The 16,894-nt window shown below is 34.6% G+C and overlaps 1 protein-coding gene across 1 annotated transcript; it reads left to right on the top strand.

Annotated features, from left to right (window-relative positions):
• The first annotated feature begins 311 nt into the window (after positions 1–311).
• On the top strand, positions 312–3,432 carry LOC18430443 (putative methyltransferase At1g29790). The gene has a single exon (XM_088846397.1). The coding sequence runs from the start codon at positions 1,852–1,854 to the stop codon at positions 3,091–3,093; it is 1,242 nt and encodes a 413-aa protein (XP_088702523.1). The 5' UTR covers positions 312–1,851; the 3' UTR covers positions 3,094–3,432.
• The last annotated feature ends 13,462 nt before the right edge of the window (positions 3,433–16,894 follow it).

Raw genomic sequence — 16,894 nt, 5'->3', positions numbered from 1 at the left:
GGTTCCATTTTATTACCTTTCATCCATTGAGTAGAGGGTGATGACACTTTTCATCTCATAATCTTTTTATTTATTTATTTATTTTTATTTCTTTGACAATGATATTTTAGCGATAAAATTCGCAGTTTTGGATCTCAAGCTCAAGTCCTATCAAAATCTGCGTAAGAGGATCTTTCCCATTGAACTATCGGAAATAAAAAATAAGAGAAAAATATTGCTTAACATTCATCATTTCACTTAAAAAGAGACGATCATACTTCTATTTTATTAATATAAAAAAAAATTACAAACTTTAATATTCATCATTTCAGTTAAAAAAGACAAGCATACTTCTATTTTATTAATATAAAAAAGAATTACAAACTTCAGTTACCCTTAAAGAAATAAAACTTATCTTGATATCTCATTAGCTCTCTATAAACATGCTTGAAAGACACTTTTCACCTCAGAACAATTGATATCCTTCCTCTTTCTAAGTGTGGCAATTGGCCGGGCAGGCCCTGAAAATCTAGGACATGGGATGGGTTGGTCCAGACCCAGTCCCTTACCAACCTTAAGCCCTTTCTAACTCCCGACACTAGCTCGTATGGGGAACATTGTATCTCCGATGTGCCCGATGCATCTACGCCTTTGATTTGGTTCATCCTCCATCGTGACCATCCAATCTAAACACATGCTTGGCCTGGTCTACACGACTCGAGCTAGCTTCTTATGTCATCCAATGGTTCATCAAAATCAATGATTTAAAAAATATTCGGTCCGCACGAAATTGTCTGGTCTGACTAGAGAATCGGTCCACCCATACCGATTCTGTCAATATATAGGTAATCGTTTAGGTTTACAAGAGAATCGACGATTTGCTACTATAAAATGGTATATTGCTACAGCAAAAAGGATGTTTTCCTATAGTAAAAACACTGATTAACCGATCCAAACCGATTTTTGGCCGGTTCACTATTTTTTCTACATATCCGATTCAGATTCGAACAGGTTTTTATTATTCCTGATCTTATTGTTTTTTAAATCACTTATCTAAAGTGCGTTCTGTCTCTTTGTTGAAGGTGGCATTTTGGTCAATTTTTCCGCGAGTCGGTGAAATATTTGTTTAGGTTTACGTAACCTCAGGTGATATTAATGCAGTTCCCCACCTTTCCTGTCAATCCCTTGCACCTTCATCAGCAAGTAAAAAGCTCTTCTCAAGACTTCTTTTACTCTCTCTCTCTCTCTCTCTCAACATTCTAACAGTCCTATTCTCACTCCAAAGTCCAAACGATGGTAGAAATATTAGTATTATATACTAATAGATTTCAAAAACTATTAGCATTATAATTTTCCAATATTTTTGCAACATATTGGGTCAAGAGCTATAAGGGTGGCCATGGGCAAGGCCCGGGCTGGGCTATCATAGGCCCGGGCTAGGCCATCATGGGCCGTGGCCGAGCCTAGCCCTCATGTGCCTAAAGGGCCCGCAATGTTTCTCTCTCTTTTGTCCTGTTTCTTTCTCTCTCTAAAGGGCTCCACGTTGAGGGCCTCATCTTAACTCATGGCCCGCCCCTTCTCACTGCAAGCTCTAAATTCTCTCTCTCACCTCCAAGCTCCAGCACTCGTAGAAAAATTCAAGTTTCTCACTCTAAACACGCCAACTTTCTCACTCTAAACACTTGTAGTATCAGTGAGAGCTTGCACTCAAAACTCACTCTGACGCCAGAGTCCAGAGAAAGCAATCTCCCAAAAGGGAAAACAAGGGGGCTTTCTCACTCTAAAGATCCCCTACATCACTGTCCTGCTACTCAATCCAAGCCTTCTCTCTCTAAACCCTCCTGAAACTTAGCTCTCTCTCTCTATCTAACAATGGGCTCTGTTTCCCTTAAGATAGGGGATGGCACTGCTAGATTCAGGGCCACCACCATCTACTCCACCATTCTCAACGCCATAATGCTCTTCTCTCTCCTCCTTACCAACCTCTTAGCTCTCTACACCTTCTCCTTCCCTGCTAATCAAACCCCTTCTCTCTCTACCGCCCACCACCAGAAGAATTTCTCTCTCATTTCTCATGAAGTGTCTCTCATCCTCTCTGAAATCAACTCCTCTCAGCACAAGCTGGCTCAGATGCAGAAGGAGCTCATTGGGTTCGAAACCCTAGATCTCTCAGTTCCTGGTTTACCCTCTGAGCTCAAGCTTTACATGGAAGCTCAGCCTTTGCCTTTAGGTAAGGACTCGAGAATGGGGATCACAGAGATGGTTTCAGCAGTTGGGCATGCCTGCGTAAACTCCATTGATCTTCTCTCTCTGTACATGAATTATAAGCCAGGCCACCAATGCCCAGATGATTGGGATCTTGCTCAAAAGCTGATGCTCAGAGGCTGCGAGCCACTACCAAGAAGGAGATGTTTTTCCAGATCAATACCTAAATTGGGTCTTTTCCCTTCTCTGAAATCTCTATGGAAAATGGTTCCAGAGAGCTCGATAAGCTGGAGCAGATTCGCCTGCAAAAACTTCGATTGCCTGAAGAAAACCCTAAAAGATTGCCCCAATTGCTTCGATCTCAATGCCGAGAAGAAGATGTGGGCTGATGCCAAGGATAGGTTCGAATTCCCGATTGATGAGGTGATAGCTTTGGGTAAAGGGAGCTTGAAATTAGGGCTCGATTTGGGTTCTGGTTCAGGTGGATTTGCTGCTAAAATGGCTGAGAAAGATGTGACAGTCCTTACTTCTTCACTAAATTTAGGAGCGCCTTTCTGCGAATTCATGGCAGCAAGGGGCTTGTTTCCTCTGTATTTGGTACCAGGACAAAGGCTCCCTTTCTTTGATTATACCTTTGATTTGATCCATGTAGTGAGAGAAATTGCACAGGGGCGTTCAAATTCAATGGAGAAGGTGGAGTTTGTTCTCTTTGACATTGATAGGGTTTTGAGGCCAGGTGGATTTATCTGGTTAGAGAAACTGGTTTTGAAGGAGGAGATGCAAAAGAAATATGTTGGGTTGATAGAGAAATTTGGTTATAAGAAGGTGAAGTGGGTTGTTGGGGCAAAGGGACCACAACAAGTTTACTACTTATCTGCAGTGCTTCAAAAACCAGTGAGATATAAGTGATACAGAGAGAGAGAGAGAGAGAGAGAGAGAGAGAGAGATTAATGGGGCTCACAAATTTCAAAGAATTCATGTGGGTATATTGGATCAAGGTTGGTTGAATTCCATCCTCGAAGTATGGGATTAGTCTCAAATTCCTAAGAATTCATGTGGGTATATGGATCAAGGTGAGTTGAATTCCATCCACAAATATGGGATTTGTTTTTCGTCTTTTTTTCCTTCTTGGTTATTAGGCTCTTTTTCTTCTTCTCTGTCCACTCAGAAATGTGGAATTCATTTTTGATGGATCAATCCATGGATGCTGTTCTATGTAATAAAAGTAAATTCAAGCTTTTTAGGCTCTCTCTCTCTCTCTCTAATAAAAGTAAATTTCTCTCTCTCTAATAAAAGTAAATTCAAGCTTTTTATACTCTCTCTCTCTCTCTGTGCTTTTTCAAAGGACCATTTGGGGCATCCCCAACAGCTCAAATGGGTACTCTATGTTCGGTTGATGGACAAATTTGGTTATAAGAAGGTGAAGTGGGTTGTTGGGGCAAAGGGACCACAACAAGCTTACTATTTATCTGCAGTTCTTCAAAAACCAGAGAGAGACAGACAGAGAGTTTAATGGGGATCTCAAATTTCTAAGAATTCATTTGGGTGTATGTATGGACTATGGATCAAGATGAGTTGAATTCCATCCTCTATGGGATTTTCTTCTTCTTCTTTTTTCTTCCTTTTTGGGTCAACGCAAGATTATTAGGCTCTTTTACTTCTTCTATCCCCTCAGAAATGTGGAATTCATTTTTTATGGATCAATCCATGGATGTTTTCCTATGTAATAGAAGTAAATTCAAGCTTTTTAGACTCTCTCATAAAGGCAAATTCAAGCTTTTTAGACTCTCGCTCCCTCTCGCACTCTCTCTCTTTCTGTGCTTTTTCAAAGGGACCACTTGGGGCACCCCAAAAGCTCAAATGATGAGTACTCTTTTAACTTGATATATAGAATCAGGTGGGTAGCATATACATTACTGAAAATGAAGAAGTCTAAGAAAGAAGCTACCTCGTCCTGTATTTTGCATACTGCTATGCCCTGTTGAAATTTCTGAGTTCTAAATGGATAGTGTGCTCCCCTCGGGAGCATAAAATCTTGTAGCCTCTTGTCTTTAGTAGATCTATTGAAAGTAGATTTTTTCTCCTGTCTTTTTTTTAGGACAAAACCAGAATTGAATGTTTTTAATTTCATGATAATGAAAGGTATCTTTTTGTGATTGTGTGATTGGGTATGCTCATTGCATTATTAAAGTGAGTTATCAATTTAGTAAGAGTGAATCAAGAAATAATAATAAAATTCTATCCAAAAAAAAGAACTAGTAATAAAATAATAATAGTAAGTGGGAGCATCTTGAAAGAACATGAGACATCCCCATGTTTATTGTTTCCTTTGATTAGTTTATTATGCCATGTTGCCATCTATAGCAAACATGAGAGCGTTCAGTGATTTTAGGTCAATAAGGATGTCATTTTATAATCAATATTCCACCAACATAGGGCATGTTATGTGGTGCCTTTAGTCAATAAGAGGGGAACGTTGTCTCCTGGTGTGAGTGTGAGAGGAGCACCGCTAAGTATTGTTAATAAACTTCTTAATCTATTGTTGAGGTTTGCGATTTGTACATGGTTGTTGATGGACAGGCCGGCCAGCGGGCTTTCTTGGTAAGGGTAGCAATGTGGTCGGGTCGACCCATCTAGGTCTAGGTGTTGGACCTGGCGGGTCGGGTTTGGGTCCAATGACTTGGACCCAACTTGGAAGTTGAATCCAGGTCTAGCTCGAACCCTATTAGGTTAGGTTCAGGTCAACCCGAGTCCGTATGTATAAGCAGTGTTCAAAAAATTGTTGACTTGATCCGGAATCAGGCGATCTAGATCAGGTATCGCCCAGCCCGTTCTGGATCCGGCACAAAAAGGGAATTCAGGCAATTCCTCATTGATGAACAGTGACCGTTTTGATTTTTCCATCATTTCCTTGATTCCGGACGAATTTAAGGCAATATTTTTATAATATCCAAGGGTTTTTTGTTCTTGATAATGTTAGTGACCAAAAGTTGTAGTCAAATTTCGTGTTTTTTGTTCGACTGCTAGTGGATTTTGATTTGAAGTCACGATACAGGTAAGAGTTTTTTTTTTTTTTTTCGCCATTTAATCGATTCCAATCGATTTTTAGCAAATTTTTTGTTCATAACATATCATTTTTGTTGTGTTATTGATCAGAAATTGTAGCCATGTTTTGTAATTTTTTATTGATTGTTGGTGGATTTTCCATTGGAAGTCATGATTTTTCAATAATAGTTTAGGACTTCTTTTTTCCAGCTAATGTATTGATTTCAGGTGAATTATGGCACCATTCTAAATGATTTCAGAGGATTTTTGAAGATAATGATGTTATTCATATGATTTTGGGTATTATTTGTGTGATTAACCAAGTTCTATTGCTCGATTTTTTAAGAACTCGAGTTGTGGCTGTGTTTTCTAAAAATGAGTTCGAAAATCTGCAAAAGTAATGACTTCAGTCGAATTAAGGCATCTTTTTTATTTATTCCAGAGGGTTTTTGAAGATAATAATATTATTCAGATGATTGGTGGTATTATTTGTGTGATTAACCACGTTTTGTGATCGATTTTTTAAGAAATCATGATTGTTGGTGTTATTTGTACGAGTTAGGATTCATCTGCGATTCTTTTAATTATTATGGCTTCAATTTTGATCAATTTTTTGTAAAGTTTGAGGCGTTTTGAAGTTACTGATTATGAAGTTAATTCGTGTTATTGAACATGATTTATATAATGATTTTGCAAGATACATCTTGATATATTTTAGGGTTTTTTTAGTAATTAAATTTAAAATAATTTGCTGATTAAAATTATGAATTATATTCAATTTTATTGTCAATTTATAAGTATCATGAGAAAATAGCTTGTATTGTTTAATTTTATTATCGATTTTTTAATGCAATAAAATGTATATTGTTGATACATAAAATGCACATATGTTCTTGATACATATTTTATAATTATATTACTTTTGCTGATTAAAATTAAGGATTTTGATAAATACATGTTCATCTTTAACTCAGTATAAGAATATGTTTTTTAAATAAAAAATTCTTGTAATTATATTCAATTATATGTCATGAATGTATAAGTATCATGCAAAAAACTTGTATTTTAAAATTTTATTGTCATTTTTTTTAGGGTGTGGTTTCTATAAGGTTGCAATCTTAAACAATCCAATTAAAGCGCACCTTAAAATTTTATCATAACATGTAATTTTGTTGTAAAAAATTCTTAGTATTATCTTAAAATCTGTTTTCATACCTAATTAGAAAATTTTAAATTCCAAAAATGATTAAAATCAAGTAGATCTATAAATATATGAAAATCTTGAAAATGGACAGTCTAGATAATGTGTCGCAAGATGCACTATTTCTGATATTCAAATTTTTTTTTTTTCCATATTCATAGATCTCGATATCAAGATGATTGACTAGAGGGATTTTTCACCATTAAAACAACATTTTTGATGAAGTTTTTAGGTGCATATGTGATTCTAAATTTTAAGGTTGCAACCTTATATGTTGGTCAAAAAAAAAAATGTTGCAAACTTATATAAACTTTTCCCTTTTTTTTAATGCAATAAAGTGTAGGTTCATGATACATAAATAAATTATTTTTATTCTTATCTTACAATTTCATTTTATATTATGCTGGAAATATTCTGATATGGAGCGTGTTGGCTTATTACTGTAGTTTGATATATGTGGTTTATACTTTTTTTTTTTATATAACAACTAACTTGAAATGAAAATTTGGAATTATATTGATGTATGGACATCCAACTTGAAGAATATATGATCGGACTTTATATTTCTATCATTCATTATTATAAGCTCTTTTTTTTAGTTATATAAATGAATGATTAAAACAACAGATATCCAGACATGAAAACAAGAATCTCAGTTTTTACCTATTTTTACAAAGTAATTAAAGTACATAATGCAAAACTCCTAATTTCTTTTAGAAACTGAAAGAACAATACTTTTAAAGATCTATAGTGATTAAAACATTTTAGGTCAAAAATCGTCGTCGGCCGATTCTCTGAACCGATTCACCGATCTGATATGGGTATGGGTGTGAGTGATTCAGATTACTGATCCGTTTTTTTAAACAATTGTATATAAGTATGAAATATATATTATTAAAATATAAAATAAATTTTTATTCTTATTTTATTTTTTAGACCTAGACCTGACCGTGGATAGGGTCGGATCCGACCGTTCTGGGCCGAGTTCAGGTCTATGTTAGACGGGATTGACTTGGACCAACGGAACCCATTGCCACCCCTTGCTTTTTGGCTGGGCTCAGTTTTGGGTGTTAATGTTAAGGGTTGTTGGTCTTGGCAGGCTCGAAATAGTTCTAGGGAAGTGCGGGCTAGCACTGGTCTAGCCAAGCCGGACCCCAAAATATTTTAATTTCTATAATAAACATATTAAATAAAAAATTTCTCCCCATTTATATAGTGCCACCGGCCTAGCCTGGCACATTTTTCTTTTTCAGGCCAGGCTCAGGCTTCTCTTACACTGGCAGGCCTAGAAACTAAATTCTTGAGCCCTAACCGGGCCGGGACTACCCAACATCTTTATGCAAGAGCCTGATAGCATTAAAAAATCAAGGGTGCATCGCAACTTGAGTTCTTTATATATGTGATTAATTGTGTGATACTATAACGACCCCAAATTTTTAGAATATAATAATAATAATAATAATAATAATAATAATAATAATAATAATAATAATAATAATAATAATAATAATAATAATAACAACAAAAAAAGTAATGACCTAAAAATTTAGGGTCGGTACATATACATATTTAGGGGTGTAGTTTGTATAGAGTTGAGGCTCTAAACAATCAAATTAGAGTAGTGTTGAGAAATATGATTTCAATATTAGAATGTTTTATGATAGCCTTAAATTATATTACTTGAAATTCATTTTTTTCTCATGTCCACGCATTTTGATGTCGAGATGATCAATTTGATGATATTTGAGCATCAAAACAACCTCTTCTAGTAAAAGTTTTGATGTAGGCTTTAATTTAGTTGTTTAGATCTGGACTCATATGAGAGGGCGAATATTTCATGTGTGCAGTTTGTATAGAGCCGAGGCTCTAAATAATCAAATTAGAGCCTATTTTCAACTAGTGTCGAGAAATATGGTTTCAAAACTAAAAAGTTTTGTGATAGCCTTAAATTATATATTCATCTTGAGTTATAAAAAATTAAAGCTTAAAAAATAGTGTAGATTGAGCAAATCTATGAAAACTTGAAAATCTTGAAAATTGACTGTCTAAAATTGCGTTATAAGATTCACTATTTCCAAAACTTGAAATCCATTTTTTTTCATTCCCATGCATCTTGATATCGAGATGATCAATTTGATGATATTTGGGCATCAAAAAAACCTCTTCTAGTGAAAGTTTCAAGATAGGTTCTAATTTGATTGTTTAGAGAAATGGTTTAAAAAACGGATCGGTGACCGGGATCGGGCACCCAAAAAACAGATCCGGATCGGGAATCGGTCAGAATAAAGCTTCAAAAAATCCGAAAAAATTATTAAAATTCATTATAAATATTGTTTTTTAGGAATTCAATAAGAAATGAGGGTACTCCATTAAGAATTTTCATGTTTTTGAATGAATATGCGAATATTGATATGTTCTTTCCCTACATGAACCGCCATTCAGCATTTAATTTACATCACACAAAAGGAAAAACATAGAATTATCATGGAATAAGTATATCAACATACATGGACTACAATAAAGCATAAAATTAGTAACATACGATCTAAAAATAAAATGATAGACGACGTTGTTGTTCTTCTTGGTCACGTTGGTGTCATTGATTGAATTCGTTTGACAATTCATTGATTCGATCTAAAAACGAATCATCGATATTAGCAGGCGTCTGACTATTCCCAAATCCCTGAGTGTTAGTGTTTTGTTGTGTTCCCAATCCAAAATCCCCGAAGCTTGTCCATCATTCATGCTCACCTGCACTGTCGTGCTCATCCCTACATTGTTACTGTTGGGACTCGATATGTGAATAATATGGCTGGGATATGGTGGCCTCAGAATCATCATCTCTCTCATTTTCTCTTAGACCCCCTTCCCACTCTCCCTCATTAGGTGCAATATCACCGACATCTTCAACGAATTGTGGATACGTTGGCTGGCTGCTTCCTCTTTCATGCTGCTCATCACTTTCTTCAAGATCTTCATCACCAATAGCCTCAAGGAACGCTCTCTTGTGCAACACTGGCTCCTCCTCTTCTACTACCCATTGGTTTACTGTGTCTGTGACAAATATTGTGTCTAAGTCTATCGGCCCATAGTCTTCAAGCTTCCTTCTTATTTGTCGCTATCTGAGGTTTAAATTATAATGAACGTAGACTAGTTTATGAAGCTTCTCAGAAGCGAGTCGATTCCTCCTAGTAGTGTGCAGCCTTTGGAACGTACTCCAATTGCGCTCACAGCCAGTAGCAGAACATGTCTGGGAGAGCACTTTGATTGCTATCCTCTTTAGGTGAGGTGCATCAGTACCATATATCTCCTACCATTCAGCTGGATTAAAATGCAAAAAGCATTGTAAGGGCAAAAACAATTCATAAGATTAAATATATGAATGAACAAAATATTAGCGAGGGGATAACCTGGATCCATCATAGTTCGAGAATTCCTAGCAAGTCTAGTTCCGAAGGATCCTATAGCATTCCTATACATAGCAAGCTAAAACAAATATATTACGTTTTAGTGCATTATTCCTCACAAATATAACAACTCAATGAAGTTCTTACCCAAACATTAAATAATACCTCTTGTATTGCTGCTACTTGGTTTCGATAGCTTCTCTCCAACCTTGCAATAATGTATCTGACCCCTTCCATAATCTTGTGGGGTTGTTCAGATGTCAAATAAAAAAATTTTGGGTTGAAGTAGTAACCTAAAAAATATATAGGTAGAAAAATGTCATTTACAATTTCATAAAAAAATGATTTAAACTGAAACATTATAATGATATAAATATATATTTACCAGCATAATGAATTGGACGTCCAAATTTGATGTTCCACCTCCTTTCTATAATCTCAATCACTTTGCTAGCAAAACTACACTTTTCCCCAATAGTTGATTTCGCCCTCTCAATACCTTCATAAAGGATACTCATGGTAGCTTTCTTGTCAGCATCCACCATTCTTAACACCGTGACTAAAGGGGCAGTGGCCTCTATAACACTGGAACATCGAGACCAAAACCGCCTATTTGAGACTATGTTGTCCACTTTTATACCGGTACTGGACTTTGAGAGGCGGTCATTTAACCACTCTTCACAGGTCAACAATCTCTTTAATGCACCTTCAGATTCTCAAATGGAGTCCACAGCTAAGTAATCGGTCACAAAGCGGGTTATGGCAGGCCTGATTATCTTTTTTTTCTTAGAGTGTTCTCTAAAAAGAAATAAAATTTTAGAGTGGTTGTATATAAATCTCGACACCAACCTTGCTTCCTCTAGAGTCTCCTTCACAATTTTGATCTCACCGATCTCCTCTAACATAAGATCGATGTTGTGTGTAGCACACGGGGTCCATACTAGATGCTTCCTCTTATCCATCAACTTGCTGCCCACAAAAACACATGCACGCGCATTGTCCATAATAAACTAGACTACATGCTTATCTCCCACCTCCTCCACTATCTGATCATATAGTCGTACATAGAAGTTTGCATCCTTCTTCGTCCATGATACGTCTTTGCTAGACAAAAAAGCTGTACCTTTTTGGGAATAGGCCAAGAAGTTTAAAAACTCCTTTTTGCTAACTTTATTCAACCAACCATCACTAATGAGAGTAATGCCTGTCCTTGGCCAACTCTGTTTATATTCTTCAATCCACTTTTTAACTTCCTCCACCTCTTCATCTAATATTGGCCCACTGAGCTCATATGTCGTCGGGGGTTTTACCCTGGGCCCGACTCTCTGGATTGCACTGACCATAAGTGGAAAATATGGGTTATTGGCTGCATCAAAGGGAATCTCTTTATCGTAGAATCATTTACCAACATATCTCCCTAACATGTTTCTTGTACCTTTAACCATGCTTTTTAGGGTCATCTGTTGTGACTTAGGCTTTAAGAGAAATGGGTCTTTACGATCATGACCTGCAATACTGGCACTCTTAGGTAACCTAGAAACAACTTCTTCAACATCTGATTCTCCTTGATACATATTGCCACCAACTCCTCCATACATATTTGAGCTGGGCCTGCCATACATGCTCGAGCTGGGCCCGCCATGCATATCTGAGCTATGCCCACCATGCATATTTGAGCTAGGCCCACCATGCATGTCTGAGCTAGACCCACCGGGCATTCTAAACCCACGTTCCCTCTGATATTGTTCATGTAAACTCAATCTTGTGGCCATGTCCTGCTCATTATTATATTGCTCTTCTAGGTCATTATTATATTGCTTTTCTGTATCATTTCTGCTTGATGGTGTATATAAACTAGCTATCTCGTCATTCATCCTATGTTTGGCAATTTTTTTACTTTTGTTAGCATTAAGAATTGCCGCCACCTGTTTTTTTACATTATTAGGGACACTAGTGCATGCAGAAACTTCTCCCTTAACCCCTACCAAGTGTTGCTTGAACATATGTACCCCACTACTTATCACTCTTTGACAGTAATTACAAATAATTTTGTCTTTTTTGTTGGGATCAAGTCTGACTCCATCTTGCCATGCAGGGTCTTCTACAGATCTTGACATGATTCAACTGTTTTAAGATGTAAAAAGTATAAAATTAACCTGACAGTTCAAAAAGAAAAATAATCACCATGTGTAGTGGTAATATGTTGCGGTAGTTCATGTAGTCATATTTGTTCTTATTTGTTAATGCAAAATACCTTTATTGACAATAATATTTTCGTACATATCAATTACAAACATTTAGGATAATATAATACAAAATGCAAGCTCCAAATATGGCTACAACTCAATTATCAAGAACATACATTTTTTGCATTAAAATTTTAATAATAAAAACAATTCTTCACAGAGCCAGCTAACATCAGTCATTCCAACTAAAAAATCCATGAACAACAGATAAAAAAATACAGTTTTGCATTAAAAATATAATAACATGCATTTTTTTGCATAAATAATCTATCAACATACAATTTTTTCAACAAAAACTTTAACAATAAAAATTTAAAATATGGTTTAATACCTCATGATAATTAAAACCTTGTCACGATTTTCACATCTTTTCGGAAAATCATCATTTTTCAAAAAATTCAATCATGGAAAAAAAAAATGTACAGCAAACTCAAACAATAAAAATTAAAAATTGGGTTTTATACATCATGATAATCAAAACCTTATCACGATTTTCACATCTTTTCGGAAAATCATCATTTTTCAAAAAATTCGATCATGGATTACAAAAAAAAATTCGATCATGGATTCAAAAAAAAAAAATAACAAATTTTCAAAAAATTCGATCATGGATTAAAAAAAAAATCACAAATTTTCAAAAAATTCAATCATGGATTACAAAAAAAAATTCGACCATGGATTAAAAAAAAAAAATCACAAATTTTCAAAAAATTCAATCATGGATTACAAAAAATTCAATCATGGATTACAAAAAATTCGATCATGGATTACATAAAATTCGATCATGGATTACATAAAATTCGTCATGGATTACATAAAATTCGATCATGGATTACAAAAAAAAAAAAAAAAACATAATAAAACATAAAATTCGATCGTGGATTACAAAAAAAAAAAAAAACAATTCGATCATGGATTACAAAAAATTCAATCATGGGTTACAAAACAAAACAAAAAACAAAAAATTCGACCATGGATTACAAGAAAAAAAAACAAACATTTCGATCATGGATTACAAAAAATTCGATCATGGATTACAGAAAATTCTATCATGGATTACAAAAAATTCGATTATGGATTACATAAAATTCGATCATGGATTACAAAAAACAAAAAAACAAAAAAAAACAAAAAATTCGATCGTGGATTACAAAAAAAGAAAAAAAAACAATTCGATCATGGATTAGAAAAAATTCAATCATGGATTACAAAAAACTCTATCATGGAATACAAAAAAAACAAAAAACAAAAAATTCGATCATGGATTACAAAAAAAAAAACAAACATTTCGATCATGGATTACAAAACATTCGATCATGGATTACAAAAAATTCTATCATGGGTTACAAAAAAAAAAAAAAATTTCGATCATGGATTACAAGAAAAAAAAACAAACATTTCGATCATGGATTACAAAAAATTCGATCATGGATTACAAAAAATTCTATCATGGGTTACAAAAAAATAAAAAAAACAAAAAATTCGATCATGGATTACAAAAAAAAAAACAAAACAATTCGATCATGTATTACAAAAAAATCGCTCAAGTATTACAAAAAATTCCATTATGGATTACAAACAAAAAAAAAAAAAAAATATTCTGTTCTTCACAAAGCCATCTTACATAAGCCATTTTAACTCAAAAATCCACCTCTAAGTGAATAAATTACATCCAATTGAGTACATTTTCTGATAAACAACAATATAAGGACTCAAAATCCTAAATTTTTAACACATTATTTCTAATATATCATGAAAAAAAAATCAAAAGGTGGAAAAAAGAAAAAAAAAAAACAGCTGAATTTTGGTTCCGCAGACATCTCTGTGTTCATCTCAAATTTCATGTTGTAATTGACCAAATTACATAAAATTGAAAATGTTAAATCATAATAAACACAATAAAGATTAAAAACCTTGCAAATTGAACTCATTATCTTCAAAATATGCAGTGAAATTAATCATATGGCGGAAAAAAAAAAAAAACCCAAACTTCTTATCTGGTTTTGTGAACCGGAGCCTTCAATCTCCAAAAACCTCTGTTGTTCTCAACGATTATCACAAATTAGTAACAAAAGGTTTTGATGCACAACTTTACGATCAAAGTGCCTATAAATTTTGAAAGATTCATGCCCTATTTGGCATGAAACACAAGGAAAGGCGGAAACCCTTAAAATGCAAGTTGCGTGATCCAAAAACACCAAATTTTTCAACCATTTATCCGTGTAAAAGCTGAATAAAACTGTTTACAGCCTGCAAATTAGACCCAATGCCAAAAAAAACAAGAAAAATGATCAAAAAATGACAAATTTCGAAGAATCTCGTGAAAAATACTGTGCAACCCGTGTTCTTCACGGGACTTGCCGATTTCGTACAGTGAATCAGCGAGTCACTATGCAGAATCGTACGGTTCTCTCTAGAACCAGACGATTCCCGTTTTTTACAACGATTCGATCCCTCTATGACGATTTTCGAGTAGAACCGGGCAAGTCCGGTTCGACTCGATATTTTTTTAAACACGGGATTAGAGCCTAGGCTCTATATAAACTTTTCCCATATTTCATAAGAAGACGCGAGCCTACCGGATCGTGGCCAATAATAATAAAGATACCTATTCTCAAAAGAATAATGTACTTCTTTGTACCTACTTGCACGTATGGGAGAGCGCGTACTAATTCTCTAATATTATTTGAGTAATTATTCTATTATTATTTGACCCGAATCGTAATACCTTTTGACTGGAACCCAAATTCCAATGCAAGCTTTTTAGAAGGGAAATTGCCGTATTTCTACAATAAGTTGTTCATATTAAAGATGGATGCGAACAGATGGTCTATCTAAAAATAATAGAATTATTATTTTTAATTTTAAAATTTATTTATTTTTTTATATTCATGATTTTCATTTTAGAGATTACATATCCTGAAAAATTAAGTCCAAAAATCCATTTTAAAAATAGATTTTTGAGAGGTGACTCATTTCTACATGGACTCATTAAAACCATATCCTCTTTATAATTTGTAGAGCTTTGTACAGTTAACTATACCCAAAATGAATACAAATCCATAGAACAAAAATAACCGTAATTTCCTTAGTGTAAGTAAGTATATAAAGAAGCCATTCACTTTTAAAACAAGATTACAATTATCCATTAGATTTCAAATCGGGCAGTTATAAGAGTGTCATTCACTAGATTCAAAGTTTAAAACAAGTTTTTTTGAACTTCGTGACACGTTGCAAGTCATCAAAGTTAACATCTAATGATTAAAAGTAATTATGACATCCTTGTAACATGATAAATATAATACACAATCCCTATAAGTTATTACCAACAGCATTTTTTTTTATGGGATTTTGTCTACAAAGATATCGTAAATCTTTTGTACATAGAGCTCAAAATATTCTTATTCTTTAAATTTCAAAATAGGTAATTATAACAGTATCATTGAATAAACACAAAGTTTCAAAAGTATTACTATGTCTACCTTGAATCTATTTCTGAAACCAAAAGCATTTAAGTTAATACATAAATGAGGTTTTAGACTCCATGGATGGTTCAAAATTATCCAAACAGCCAAAATGGTATTTTTTCATTGAAACCTATCATATTATAAAAAAAAGAGTGAACAGATCAGATAAAATCAAGACACACAAGCCCTTAATTTGAATGGCCACATTTAAATGAGCACACTTCTCAATCCCTTCTTATGCACATGGTCATGCAAACATTTAAAAACCAATCTAGCCCCCTCCGCAATTTCCTCTGCCCAAGGACAAAGACAAACAATCAAATTATACAATATTGTTAACTTGAGCGCGAGTGGGATCGGAATGAAGGGCCATCCCCAACATGGCCTCCTGATCCAGCACCCAATTTTGCTGAATGTTAAGGAGTTGGAGGCCCTCTTCCCTCATCTGCTGTAACTTCTGATGGTGATAAAGTTTAACACATGCCAAAAACTCTGGGTATATAAGCTACACTAAAATGAGAACTTTGTTTAAAGTCATGAATAATCAGGGACATTAATTTCTAGATCTAATTTTAGAAGCATTTACGGCTGAATTGAAAGTTAGACTTATGTGATCTAGCTGGTGTATATATTTTTTTTATTTTCTTCTTTTTATCCTTTTTTGTTTTTTATTTCTAGGTTAGAACACCCAAAAGTAGTCCATTCAAAAGTAGTCCGACTTGAAAAGAAATAAAAAAAACAAATCTAGGATATAAAACTTGATGCCATCAGAACCCTTCTTTTCTTAATCAAAGAAAATCACAATACTATGTTTGGAAATAACAAAAGACAAAAAATAAGTATGGCACTAAACAAGAAAGAGTGCGGGAGATTTTACTTCAACCGGGCTTATTACACCCCACACCGAGTCATCACCTTCCAGTGGCATAAGATCAATGGTCAACATTCAATCTTAAATATGGAAAAGCAAATACGCCAAACCCTTCAATAGAACAAAAACTCCTTTCAAAACTTAGGTCTCAAACTAAGGCTTTAACTCCTTTGATAACCTAGTTGAGAGAAATAGCATCTCATTACTAAAACCATTAACCCTTTAGACCATGTAAGAGATAAGTGGTGAGAGATAAACAAAATAGGTGGGGCGTGCCCCTTATGGATCATGGGAGAAAAAACCATGAAAGAGATGAATGATGCGAGATAAACAAAATAGGTGGGGGCGTGCCCCTTAAGGATCATGGGAGACTAACTCAAGAGGTGGGGTGTGTCCCTTCATAAAACAAGAGAGAGAGCAACACTTGCTAGGGGCATGCCCCTTCTTTTTTTACGGGGGAGAGAGAGAAGAGA

This window comes from Amborella trichopoda, chromosome 9 (assembly GCF_054954075.1).
Source record: "Amborella trichopoda isolate Santa Cruz 75 chromosome 9, AtrichopodaSantaCruz75HAP2 v2.0, whole genome shotgun sequence".
NCBI classification, from domain to species: domain Eukaryota; kingdom Viridiplantae; phylum Streptophyta; class Magnoliopsida; order Amborellales; family Amborellaceae; genus Amborella; species Amborella trichopoda.
This window is presented reverse-complemented; position numbering and strand designations above follow the sequence as displayed.

What these genes read in the sequence shown, in the direction of transcription:
- LOC18430443 (XM_088846397.1), top strand. Translation starts at nt 1,852, where the DNA reads ATGGGCTCTGTTTCCCTTAAGATAGGGGATGGCACTGCTAGATTCAGG.